Genomic DNA, 13,380 nt, shown 5'->3' with positions numbered 1-13,380 from the left:
CAGAGAAAAGTGAATTCCCGTAAGGAAAATAAAATCCGGGTGTTTGGTTGTGCAATCTAAAATAGTCCGGAAAATGATTTTTGTGTTTGGTAACATTCTAAAAATGCTATTTTTCTACAAATTTTATTACAGAAAATTTCAATATATACACAGCCTTAGCGACAAAAATTTTCATCACCATAGATCTTATTTACCTTATTTGTTATAGTGATGATTTGTTCTTCTGGTGTTTCCCCCTAATTTCCCAGCAGATTATCTATGTAATCCAATGAAGGCTATGAATTGACTATGTTAATCCAAGCAAAGGCACATATATGCTGCAAGAAGAGTAAATTGAAGATTTCAGCTGGAAATATCATATTACTAGTTCTATTTTTCTTTTCCTCCTTTTTTTTTTTTTTTTTTTTTTGGTACCATTGAAATTTTTTTTAAACGTACAAAAACTCCAAATTTCAAACCCCTTCCCCCCTACCCCTCTTTAACTCTTTCTCCACAGGCAAATACGCACAAATAATAATAAGGGAAACTTTGACCCTTCACACGTGCATGTATGCACGATGCATGGCACACAGCATACACTTTATATATATAACGATGAGTGCAAAAGTACTTGTGCGTAGAAGAGTACCAACATTACATACCTTTATTGCAGGGAAGTCAAATTTTCAAAAGAAAAAATTTACTGTTTTCTGTCTCTTGAGTTTTGTCCTGCAGCTGCTGGACTTCTTGGAGTTGATGGCAGGTAACATGTGCAAACATATACTTGTTGTTTCTTTGTTTTGTACCCATGTTGAGCACGGGCATCCAAAGTAACTCTGCCAAACTGCTTATCTGGCATTTTTTTAATTCCTAGAGGCACTTGAGGCTTGAGCAGCTCAAACCATACGAATCACGGTACGTAATCGCAATTAGATATATTATAATCTCTCTTAGATAAATTATAAGCTACGTTTTCTCATAAAGAAAAAGAAAGTTACAAGCTCTAAGATAGTTCAAAATGGCAGCACAACATCGTTTCAACAAGTCACTATCCATAGCCTTCGAATCATGAATCCATTCTTTAAATGGACCTTATAAAGAAAATAATATAGCCATAACCATAAATGAGTAGTACTGGAATATTTAAAATTATTTGACAGCATTTCATATTCATAATCATTTCCCAATTTTATGGTAAAGAAGACATTTCAAATGCTATAATAGAATAAAAGGGCAAAAGTTGCTTGAGGTATTTCATTTCCAACTACAGCCCACATGTTATCCGTCAAACTTATTTGGCAAAAGTTTCCTTAATCATTTCATGAGGGTTTTCTGACCTCAACAGTTGCACAAATTATATGAGGATTTTTTTGGTTCAAAGTTCCTATGTTCTTTGTCTTAGTAATAACTACTATTAGTGCATAAAGTCACACTAATTCAAAACGAAACAGAAATGGATTGTCTGCTAAAGTCATTTAAACTACGAAAAAGTTCTAGCTGAGATTGGAACCTCAATACACTTAAAGGGTAGCAGAAAAAAAAAAAAAAGGATGCAGCTTGAAGAAGCTTAAGTTGCCTGTCTTTGTTGTGAAACCAAAACTCCAATGGGTTTGAGCTTAAGGAGTCAAAACATGACGCATCCAAAAAAAAAAAACTGAATTCGATCAGGAGAAAGATGCCTCGCAATGGAACAAGTACGAGTCCCTGTAATTAAACAGCCCAAAATTAATAAATTTGATTGTTTCTGCAGAGGTAGAAAAATTCTCTAATCAAACAAAATTATGACTAGCATGATCACAACAATTTAAAAAAATTGTTTCAGTTTGATAGTAATTCAAAACACCGGGACAAGCACTATTTGACTGATCAATTCATTCTGAATCGAAAAGGCTTTAACTGGATAGAGGGAAAAATCGCTATCTCTTGAAAAAAAAAAATTAAAGAAAGGAAATTTATTATTTACGAAAAAAAAACCAACATCAACTTCTAGATCAGTGACATTGTGTTGGCCTTCTAGCTAGGATTGTGCATCTAGTCTTAAATAGTGTAATCTTGCTGATATATATATATATATATATAGATAAACAAATTAATTTCCTGTAATTTAGGTCTCCAGACCTAACGTATTGTAAAAACAATTTGACTATTGTTTTATGATAGAGCACATAAATTTAATGTAAATCTCATGTGAGGCTCACATAAGCAAATATTTCAAGTTTATGCAATTTCGACACTATAATACTATAGAAGATATGGTTATAATAATAAGATATTTCATGCGTAAAAGAGATGCTCATGACCTAAATGTTTACCTTATGTATGATGGTAGTCCAACTAGTAATATAGCTACGAGCAATAACAAAGTAGTCATTGTAATATATTGTTATGCTTCAAATAAAAAGAAATCTCATATCATTCCATACATAGTTTCGATTATTATTAAATCTTGTTCTCAGAATATTTCTTTTTATTTATGGCAGTGAAAAGTGTCGCAATCAGATGTCTGATAAGCCAGTGGGGTTGCATTACCAACTAACATTATTTGCACGGTACGTAAGAATATGAAAACTAAGCTTTTCGAAATTTGATTGATAAGTAATACGTAGGGCATTCATGCGGGCCATATGCCCATTACAAACTCACATGAGTTGTATTGAATTTCAAAGTATTACATTAATTAAGCACCCAAAAAATAATTCAAATCAACATTGGGCGGTAGACTTAAAATACTAAAAGAAATTAAGTGAACCCATGTCCAATATATTATTCCCAAATTATTTATTTATTTATTAAGTATTCCCTAATTCTAAGAGTTGATTAGTTTGCTTGATCTTATTATAATTCCCAAGAATAATCTAGCATGAGTGTTTGATATATTGGTCCAAGGTCGAATCTTTGTCGGTCATCTTATTATAATTCACATGATCTTATATATATATATATATATATATCAAACACTACCCAATAATATGAGATTTCCGAGAATCTTGCATGTGTTAGAAACGCAGGATTTTTTATATATTTAATAATTTCCCGGCTAGGATTTATATTCTTGTAAATTTAGAAACAAACTTCGCAAGTGTGTTCAAAAAAAAATTTGTGAACCTAAATTTTCTTTTAGAATTAATAGATTTGGATTTTGTATGCAAATTCAATATGGCAGGTATAGAAGATATTTGTCTGGGTCTGGGTCTGGGCATCTCAATTCCCAAGCTCGTGACTCTGCCAGCCCAATAGTTTTTTTTATATAAAATAAAAATATATACCACAAGACAAGAAAAGAAACAAAGTACTTCAAGTCATGAATTTCCCCTATGCAATGCAATGCTGTGTCAGAACTCAGACGACTGCCAAAGAAAAAAAAATTTAAAAGGAAAAAATAATAATAATCCATAACCCTATGGGGTATAGTATAGACAGTACTAAAACATTGATAAAGACACATTTACCAAAGAAATCGAATTCAACATATACTTTATTAATTTTAATAATAATACGTCACTAATTTTTACGTACCTGTGTACTTTCTTCATCTTTTTCCTCACTGAAAATTCCCTCCACCTCCAAAAGATTGGCTTGACGGCGCCGTATTTCTGTCTGAGTCCAAGGAGCTCATATCAAGGCCATGTTGTTGTTGTTGCTGCTGCTGCTGCTGCTGTCGACGTTGTTGCTGGTCTCTTTGTGAAACTCCGCTCATGCTTCTCACTATTTGTCCAACCCCAAGAAAGTCCCTTGTTAACCTGTCAGACCCAGATCCTCCACCACCCCCACTCAGATTTTGATTTGGCTTATTATTGGGTTCCTGATCCATGAGTTCTAAGTTGGTCCTATTTGTATCATATGGACCAAACTTGCTTCCAAAAATGGAGGAGTTTCCACTAGTAAAGGAGTTCATTAGGTCTTGGAAGTGGTTCTCATTATTCTCTCCAAACATGCTGCTTAAGCCACCTGGTACAACTTGTCTTTCAGATTTGGAGGAAGAGCTTCCAAAAGATCTTAGCAGAGAGGAACTAGTGTTGTTATTGCTTGAAGTTGAACCCATTTGAGCAGCCCTTTGAAGCAGTGCAGTTGCTGACATATGAGGCATAGCAGTGTTGCTTTGAACTGAGGTAGTATAGAGAGAAGGGACACCAGAAGTGATTTGATCAACCATCATGTTATTGGAAAAGAGATTAGACCCTTCACTGCCTCCACCACTGCTATTTTCATTGTTGAAATGGTTAGGCATTAGCATGGCTGAAGATGGAAGACTGGTGTTGTTGTTGTTGGCATTGCTACTGCTATTAGAACTTGTATTGGACATGAAGCCAAGGTTGAAGAGATTGGTTCCAGCTGGAGGAGGGTTATTGGTTGTGCTGTTTTGAAGATCAGAAAATGACATTAGTCCATGAAATGGTTTCTCTGACATTAACCCTTGTTGAGATTGGTGTTCTTGATGATAGTTTTGGCTTGAATCTTGCATGAACATAGCCGAAGAATGCATCGGATGTGGTGGTCGGAAAGAGGAACCAATCCCGGGTGGAAGGAGATGATCGAATTGGCTGGGACGGCCACTGCCGAGTCGTAACATATCGTTGGATTGGTTGTTTTGGTCTTGCATTGAGGAAATTTGAGGACCCACTTGAGATAATCCCAACCCCATGTTGCTATTTCCATATAAGTGACTCCCAATTGTACTGCCCATGTTGGGAGGTTGTCTTGCACTTTCCTGAGCCAATGCATCACAAAAGGCCCTATGAGTGATGAAACTATCACGCCTGCACCAATTAGTGTCAAAAAAGAATCGATTAGGTCATGAGTGAAAGGTGGTAAAAAGTACACATTGTAAAAGGGAAGGTCTTTAAAACTTTGAAGCTAGTAGATGTCATGCCTGCTTGATTGGGAATCAACTTACAAGATAAGGAAGATATATTTTCATAAGGTATATTTGTATGATTGAGTCAAAGTAAAATTTGATAACAACTTAAAGTTCATATTAGGGGCATCCCATGAAAATGTTGCTAAAATTAAGGAAGTCACCAACCATTTATAAACTTTGAAAACTTTGTCAAATACTTCAGCCAAACTTTTCAGTTTACATAGGATGTCCACCGACAAATGAACATCATCAATGACCAAGCCACTATATACGGTTGAAATTATTAGCCAAAAAGATTTTTTTTTGTAAAGTATGTTTCCTATTCAGCTTACAGTGTGAGTGAAAAAGAAAAATATTTTGGAATTAAACCATAAAATGATAATAAATAAATACTAAACAGTGAAGTTTCTTATCCAATAAATAGAAAAATATCAGAAGTTTATATGAGATGGAAAAATATTATTTACATTAATATTCAATTAGAAAAGAATTAAAAAGATGGAGAAGGGATTATTAACAATGCAATTAGGTAAAGAAGAATAATCTTAAGAACCAGGCTGGAAGTTCAACTAAATTTTCTAAGGAAGACGTACAGGAGTATAATTAAGACGGGTTAGGTGAGAGAATTTCACTAAAACTTGAAAAATGATTAATCAATCAACCAAGAACTACTATTTCAAGAACTGTGTGTTCAATAAATGCAACAAGAGAATGTATTCAACATTGTGAAAAGTGCTCGATCAAGAAACCATTTGAGGAATTGTGCTTAATTAATGCAAAACGGTGAAATGTATGCGTTTTTCCCACTAGAGAATTATTCTGAAATAATCAGAAATTTTCATATTTAAATCATAATTTAATAGAATTCTCAGCCTCATGGGACTGCAACTATTATATACTGTAAGAGACCACAGCTTCAAAGCTTTTTTTTTTTTTTTGCATAACCACAGCTTCAAAGCTGCAAGAATAGTAGTGAAGAAAAGGCATCTGAATATATCAGTTACGAGATAGAGAGAGAAAGAGAGATAGAGAGAGAGTTTGTTAGGTCCTGACGTTATCATGAAAAGGAATACCTGCAAGAACACAGTACTGATCACAACTAGCCAACCCATAAAAGAACAAACCTGGTAACAATAGTTACAATACCATCACCCTCTACAACATGGCATAGAAACACGTGAATAGGAAAAGGTAAATGTCTAAAAAAAATTGGTGGTGTTCCCTAGGTGAAATATATATATAAATTTTTTTTTTTTTGGTTTTGGTTTTGGTTTCTGATACCGTCTTCGACCATGGCAGTTTCCAGAGATAATTCACGTGGGAGTGTGTTTTCTGCTATTTCTTCTCCATCGTACCAATGAAAATTGAAGAATTTTGACCAAGAAAATAGTGTGCCCGTGCGTGTTTGTCACTGCAACTGAGTGAGTGTGTGAATAGAGAGAGAGAGAGAGAGAGAGAGTCATAGAACCAATTACAGAAACTGAACCCCAAAACAAAAAGAAAGCATCAAAACTTTTTCATCAGCTGTCACTCGAAGGAATCTAAAGCTCAAAACCAAAGAAACCAAGGCTATGGTAGCAGTAATTACATCAATATATGAAGCAAAACAAGGGGATTATGCAGTAATAAATTAACGGTTACCTAGAGAAGAGAGTGCCACAGTCACATCTGTATTCTCTAGTGCCACAGGTTTTGGAATGGGCTTTCCAATCAGACTGCACAGCATACCTCTTGGAACACTTCTCACACTTCCATTTCTTCTCACCGTGCTTACGAGAGTAGTGTTTTTTAATCCCAGTGAGGTCTCCCAGAGCCCTTGAAGGGTCATGGTGAACACATGTGGGCTCGGGGCACAGATAAACCTTGCGTTTTGGTTCTTTTGTAGTCTTCTGCTTTAGCTTCCAAGGCAGGTTGTGTCCTCTTCTGTGAAGCTGTAGGTTTTGCTCCCTTTGGAACCCTTTGTTGCATACCTCACATATGAACCTGTTTGTTGCCATTAGGGTCTTGGGAGATAGTGCTATCACCTCCGCATCTGGATCTGTTATGAAAAATGCCAAACAACTTATTATTAGAATAATTCTAAATTATTAATTACAACCACATAAACAAAAACACACACACAAACACACAAAATTTTGAACACTTCCACAGAGCAAATATATACTACCCATTTCTCAATTCTATTAAAGGGTTTCAAAATTAGCTAGGGTAAATTCATTCCCATATTCAATTTTTTTTTTCTCTTTTAAATAGGTAACGAAGTTTTGGAAGAAGTTAAAGCTGTGGTGGAGCTAGAATTTTGTAGAAAATATAGTTACAAGAAAAAATGAATTTTTAGTTATATTATTAGATAGATCTTAATTTGATAAAATTGTTGGATACTTGCTTGGTGTTCCAGGTTGATTTCTCTTTTTCTTCTGAGGTGGTGGTGCAGCTTGAACGGAAGATGATGTTGGTGCAGTACTGGAATGCTGTTGCTTCATCTGGTTTTGATCTTCTTCTCGAATATTTGCAAAGAAAGGTACCGATGAAGAAGAAGCCGCCATCTTCGACTCCTTCAAGTTCTTCTTTTGCTATCACTTTCTGGCTGCTACTTCCTTTTCCTCCTCACTAAGCAATCTGAATTTTGTGAAACCAAAATCCCACATGCAATTTGAGTCCTTTATGAGGAATCTTATCTCGAAGACTTCAAATATGCGATTTTCAACTATTGGGTATTGATTAGAGAGAAACCTAGAGAAGATACCATATAAAGGAAAGCAAAGATGAAGAGAAAGAAAAGGGAATCAACCTCCATGGCCACTTGGTGCTTCACCTCTCTTCCTATTTCTCTCTTTGTTTTAAATGAAAAATCTCTTTTTTTGAGTTGGTGATGTTATACTATGGTTCTTCTTTGATTTGGTGTCATGCTAGTATACTAACACATATACACTAAATTTTTTTTTCCTTTTTTTAAAAAAATATTTTCTTGATTATTTTCTTTTTATTTTTCAATTTTTTTTTTCCAAAATTTGCTAATTCTTCCCTGCCATAAATAAAAATTACACAATTGAAATTAATTGTAAGAGAGGGTAAGGCCTACAGGTCGGTGGACCCAATCCTTAGCCACATAACGACATATTTTGGTGAGTGAGAGCAGCTTGAACAGCTAAACTCTTTCTCTCTCTCTCTCTCTCTCTCTCTCTCTCTCTCTCTCTCTCTCTCATATTTCGTATCTTCTTACTCACATCAAGACAGACTTTCCTTCATCACCCTACCCCACTTGGCCTCAGTAAATTTTAAAAAAATAGGGGAAAAAAAATTCTAACTAAACCATAAAGTAGGGGGGGGGGGGTCCAAAAAATAATCAAATGCATACTGTATAAGATGAGAAATTAAAAAATGGGGAAAATAGAATTGGCAAAGACAATAGAAAATTTGGGGTTTTGAATAATGAAAAAAAAAAAAACACCTGAAGGTTGATTGGGTGAGACCTATATGTTGAAGCAGTTGGCAAAAATTGAGCTAAATACACTGTACTACTATTACCGTTTGGGACTGCTTTGGGGTCAGTGACATGTAAAAGGCAAAAAAAGCTTCAAGCTCCTTTGTTGTCTTCAGCTACTCGGTTCGGTTCCATTACATGCAATGGCTGGCGTCCCTCCTGGCAGTCACATCACAACATGAGAGGGTAGTTTTGTCATTTTACTTAAAATTTTGAAAAATCACAATCAAAGACCTAAAGAGAGGACCTAATCCAACCACCATGGATAAACCCTATTTTATTTTAATATAAATAAAGACAGTAATTCATACAGTTTTATAATATGTTAAAGTGATTAATCATGAGAGATGGACGATTCTTGCTTACCATTTTTTTCATAAATTTACAGTTTTTTTTTTTTCCTATCACTTTAATGAATTATGAAATTTGGTGTAAAATTAGGTGTGTTTATAATATTGTTGTATTTTGTTTTGTTGGGTAAGAGTTATAACTATGGACAAATAACGTGACTATGAAATTGAGTCCCTATTAATACTTAGTAGAATCACAAGTGCTGTCATTTCCACGTATGACAGGTGAATTTCAACCATGGAATCTATGGGAAAACAGTCACGTACATAACCAATAATAATATTATATACTTTTATAAGTCTAATGTTAAGTCAGGGAAAATGATGGATTAAAGTGATATAACATATGCTAGTATGTGCATTTTCTGGAGTCCCAATTTCTTGAGTGGGACGGATTTTATTTTGTTTTTTATTTTAAATTTTTTTTTTGGGGTTTCCCCCCTTGAAATGACAGTTTTTATTCCATGCCAGCTAAATTTTCTTTCCACAAACAAGAACGTAGCTGCTAGCAGAGTTGTCATTCTTTGTAACAGTGACAGCTTAACTACAATTATGTTCCATTGTCAAGTATTATTTTGATAATTGTTTGAGGGTTTAACTAATTTGTGGGTAGATGGGATTTGTATCAGGACTCTAGCTGACTTTCTTATCTCCTCTTAACACTTCTTTTAAGGTGCTATAATACATCGGAGTTTCTGTTTGGATATGATGCCCAAAATGAATAGGACATACATTATTGATGGAATACTTGAGCTGTTTTTGACCTTTATATATATTGAATAATATTCTAATGGGCTCTATGCTCAATTTAGATTTCTTATACCGCACACCTAGTTTTACGACACATAACTTATATTGCACTCAAATACTATATTTATAAAAGAAATTTTTTGTGTAGTTTATTGCATTAAATTCTTATATAAAAAATATATATTAAAAATTAATTTTTTTAGTAATTTGAAAAATTAAAACCAAAAGGCATAAAAAGAAAATTTGTTTTAATATTCAATCATAAGAACGGTTTCTAATATCGCTTACACCAAAACTTAATTTATCTATTGACAGAATAATAAATACCAATCATTAAGAAGAATATGCAAATATTCAAATTTTGTAGTATCTAAAACAAGCAATTAAAAAAAAGAAAAATCACCGTATATTCTTGGTGTGTTGGTCACTATATAAATATAAATACTTGTGGAATGTAGGGAGTAAAGGTCAGAGTTCAAGTCTCCAGGAGAGAGTTTTATACACATATACACTTAAATTAGGATAAAGCAAAAATTCTATTTTGTATATAAAAAAAAAAAATTTAGAAAATCCAATTTTTTTTTTTTTGGTTTCCTTTTTTATAGTTTTGTCATTTCAAAAATAAAGACTTGGCTTCTCTGTACAGAAACAAACAGGTCAATCCAAAGTATAGATGCAGCACCAAACACACTCACAGTCAAAAGTAAAACAGAAGACAAATATGAGTGATGTCAAGCAAACTATAAAACTATGAAGCATTTATAACATCTGCCATTTCCGTTACAAAAAGAAAGAAACAAAGAAATTGTCAAAAAACCCATTTATGTATATCTATTGAAAATCACAGTCATTTGCAGGAAAAGCCGGACTGTGGTGAGAGAGAGAGAGAGAGAGAGAGAGAGCGAGAGAGAGAGCGAGCATTAAGTGATGACAACACAACAGCTCTGTTGGTAACACGAGGACGATGCTTCTGTTAGAAAATGGACACACTAGCCTATTCAACAACGGCGGCACTTTCATTTTTATACACACTGCCCTTCACTTCTCTCACAATTCCTCACCTCTAAGTTTCTAACCAGCCAACCATTGCCCATTTTCTCTTTTTTACGTTGTCACGCATTCATGGCAGTCAAACAGTTAAAGGGTGTGTTATTAATAATAGACAACTAAGCAATAAAGGGAGGAGTACAAATCTTATGTCCTACTTTTTCTGCTCTACTTTATACTTCACCAATAAAAGCTTGCAATGTATTCACCTAATTAATTAAATACTACCATTAATTAATAATGATAATATTAATAAGTCAATAATGATAGTATTTAATTAATTATATTAACACGTGACAAGTTTTTATTGGTGGAATATAGATTAGAACAGAAAAAAAGGGACAGGAGATTTAGATTCATAAATGGAGATCCTAATTTCCATACTCGGCTTGGGCCTTAGTGACCTATATGTTAGCTTCTTGAAATATTGGTTGGGCTTAGACTTCTAAATGACACTTAATAAGAGTCCGGTTGGGTACTCCGTAATTTCCGATAACTTATTTGTAGTGTTTATTAAAAGATATAATTTTAATAAAAAAAAATTATATAATTTTAATACAAAAAATTATGTAAAATGTGTAACAAATCCAAATAGACACTAAATTCATCTCGTTTAATCTTACTAATTTTCCTTTTGGAGTTTGAGTTAACATGTTTTTTTCTTTTTTTGAAAGTTTCTGTTTTTCTAAATATATTGTGAATGGAAAAGGAAGCATATGGAAATTCATTAGCAAGAGAGTTGGAAAGTGGGGCAAAATTATGGCAACTTCTGGGAAGCCTCACATATACGGTAGTACTTTTTTCTTGGGCGTGAATAATACTCTTATTGTACCATCTTTTATACAAAATAAAATCAATTTTGATTTTGGAATATTCGTACACACACGGAGAGAATAGTACATATAGAGACATGAGTTCATTTTTTATTTATTTTTTTAGTCATCTAGAGACATAGATTTAATTTAACTCAATTAGTAAAAGTCTTTATATTTAAATAAGTAATCTCAGTTAAATTATGCCTACACTCAAAATCAATAAGTGTCTTCACCTTGCAATAAAGAGAAATCAATATAAAATAAACACTAAAAATTCAGATCATATTAAAATAAATAAATAAGATTTGCAGATACTAATGTGTTTAGAGATATATGTTTTAATTTTATTGAAAGCTAATTTGTTTTTTTACTGGAAATTGGTTAAATTATTGTTGTATCTAAAAAAAATAATGTTTAAAAAGCTATATATAAGCAAATATGCTTAAAAATGCCAAACAGACACATCATTTCAACATAATCATCCTGCAAACTAAAGTTTCATCATCTCGATACAAATATTATGAAAATTTCTAAGAGTGAGACTACGAATTCCATATTGCAGACATATTTGTAGCAATATTATGAAAACTCCTCAAGTGAGACTACATCCATATTGCAAGACATATATTATATATATATATATATATATACAGATTTAACCTCGTACCTTTATTTTTTAATAAAATTTATGTGATATTTAGAAATACTTGCATATTAAATATGTTGCCCCGTAACTTGAACTCACACCCTCCCCAAGCATTATCTCAAGATTAATATAAGAGAAGTCAAAAGCTGCAGATCTCATGCATCACCCTATATATTTATTGCAAACATAACACCTAGTGATGTTCTCACATATTCATAAATATTTTCAACCTCTTAACGCAGGTTTCACACTCTGATATACGGGAAAAGATAATATTATAGAATCTGCATACATCATTCTAGACTTGCATATTTATAAGAATGTAATTGCAGTCCACTTTAACTGATGCTGAATTCTGAATCGGGATTACGTCAGAAAACAGGTATAGAGGTTTTGGAAGTTTGTGAAGAGAGGACTACAGCAAAGTTAAGATCGCTAAAGAAGAGACACGGCAGCGGAGTAGTTAATCAGTGACGATAATTAAGATTATCAATCCCCACATACATATGATTAGTTTGATAACGTACTAGACATAAGAATTCTTATTCCCCTTAAAGCTAATTGATAAGAAAACGATCTAAAGACAAAAGAGTGAACATCATATGGCAATAGACAATTCATAAACCAAAAAGATTGACAAAGATGTTAGACAAAAGCATTTCAATACGTACCTATTAATTAACGTAACAAGCCGACTGTAATAGTACGTATCACCATAGCAGTGAGCTGAAGCGAGCAGTGTAGATCTTATATCTACAACTAAATTAAGCAAAAGAGGCAAATTATAACCATTGTTCAAGGAAGACCAAAAAAAAAAAAAAACTTGGTTTTATACCTCTATGAGCTTCTTCTCCCTTGAAGTTAATTAACCTGTTAAAACTTTTGATATCTCAAAGGATTATTACCTAGCAACTGGAGCAAGCAATTACTGAAACTTGATATTGTTGGGGTTTCAAATCAACCATATTTTTGTCGTCAAAGGTGTACCTGCTCATGAAGAAGAAATGCCCATTTGTAAGAAAAAAAATTTGTCTGAAAACATTCGGAACTATCGATAGAGAATAAGATGGGCCATACCTTTCATGAAGAGGCAGTGCTCCCTTATAGGCAAACAACATCTTATATAGCAAAAAGATAAGAAAATTTGATATCGGAGGAATCCAATATTGAGATTTTGCTTTAAAGAGATGCAATTACCATAGTAAGTAAAGAGAGAAAAAGTGTTCTCTGACCTTTCTATTTACCAAAAACACAATTGGTTCAATTCAAGCAAGTCATTTTTTTTTCTCCCCCCTATAATGTAATTCCAATTAGGCATATCTTCCTAGTGTAACTTCCAAGTTCATATAAAGGTACATGCTACTAATACACAAATTATAACCTTTTGACTATTCAAAAATATGTTTGACAACTGTATCCTAACATATCAATTAAAATTTGAAGGAAAAAGA

At 33.3% G+C, this 13,380-nt stretch overlaps 1 protein-coding gene across 2 annotated transcripts; it reads right to left on the bottom strand.

The window, feature by feature from the left end:
* Window positions 1-1,200: 1,200 nt before the first annotated feature.
* On the bottom strand, window positions 1,201-7,747 carry LOC126717835 (protein indeterminate-domain 5, chloroplastic). Of its 2 annotated transcripts, XM_050419759.1 has the most exons (5): window positions 7,629-7,747; window positions 7,224-7,456; window positions 6,479-6,875; window positions 3,496-4,736; window positions 1,201-1,683 (listed from the first exon to the last, which is right to left on the bottom strand). In XM_050419759.1, the coding sequence occupies exons 2-4, from the start codon at window positions 7,381-7,383 to the stop codon at window positions 3,521-3,523; spliced, it is 1,773 nt and encodes a 590-aa protein (XP_050275716.1). In that variant the 5' UTR covers window positions 7,384-7,456; window positions 7,629-7,747; the 3' UTR covers window positions 1,201-1,683; window positions 3,496-3,520. The 2 variants fall into 2 exon arrangements, with proteins under 2 accessions (XP_050275716.1, XP_050275715.1); XM_050419758.1 differs by having other exon boundaries at window positions 7,224-7,735.
* Between the last annotated feature and the right edge of the window lie 5,633 nt (window positions 7,748-13,380).

The sequence above is a fragment of the Quercus robur genome, chromosome 3 (assembly GCF_932294415.1).
Source record: "Quercus robur chromosome 3, dhQueRobu3.1, whole genome shotgun sequence".
NCBI classification, from domain to species: Eukaryota; Viridiplantae; Streptophyta; class Magnoliopsida; order Fagales; family Fagaceae; genus Quercus; species Quercus robur.
Note: the sequence above shows the minus strand (reverse complement) of the source record. Positions and strands in the feature narration are given on the sequence as shown.

Excerpts from the sequence above, each read along its gene's own strand:
- LOC126717835 (XM_050419759.1), bottom strand. The coding sequence starts at position 7,383 with ATGGCGGCTTCTTCTTCATCGGTACCTTTCTTTGCAAATATTCGAGAA. Across the intron at positions 6,876-7,223 it reads AAATCAACCTGGAACACCAA|ATCCAGATGCGGAGGTGATA; the intron begins GCAAGTATCCAA and ends TTTTCATAACAG. Across the intron at positions 4,737-6,478 it reads TGTGGCACTCTCTTCTCTAG|GCGTGATAGTTTCATCACTC; the intron begins GTAACCGTTAAT and ends TAATTGGTGCAG.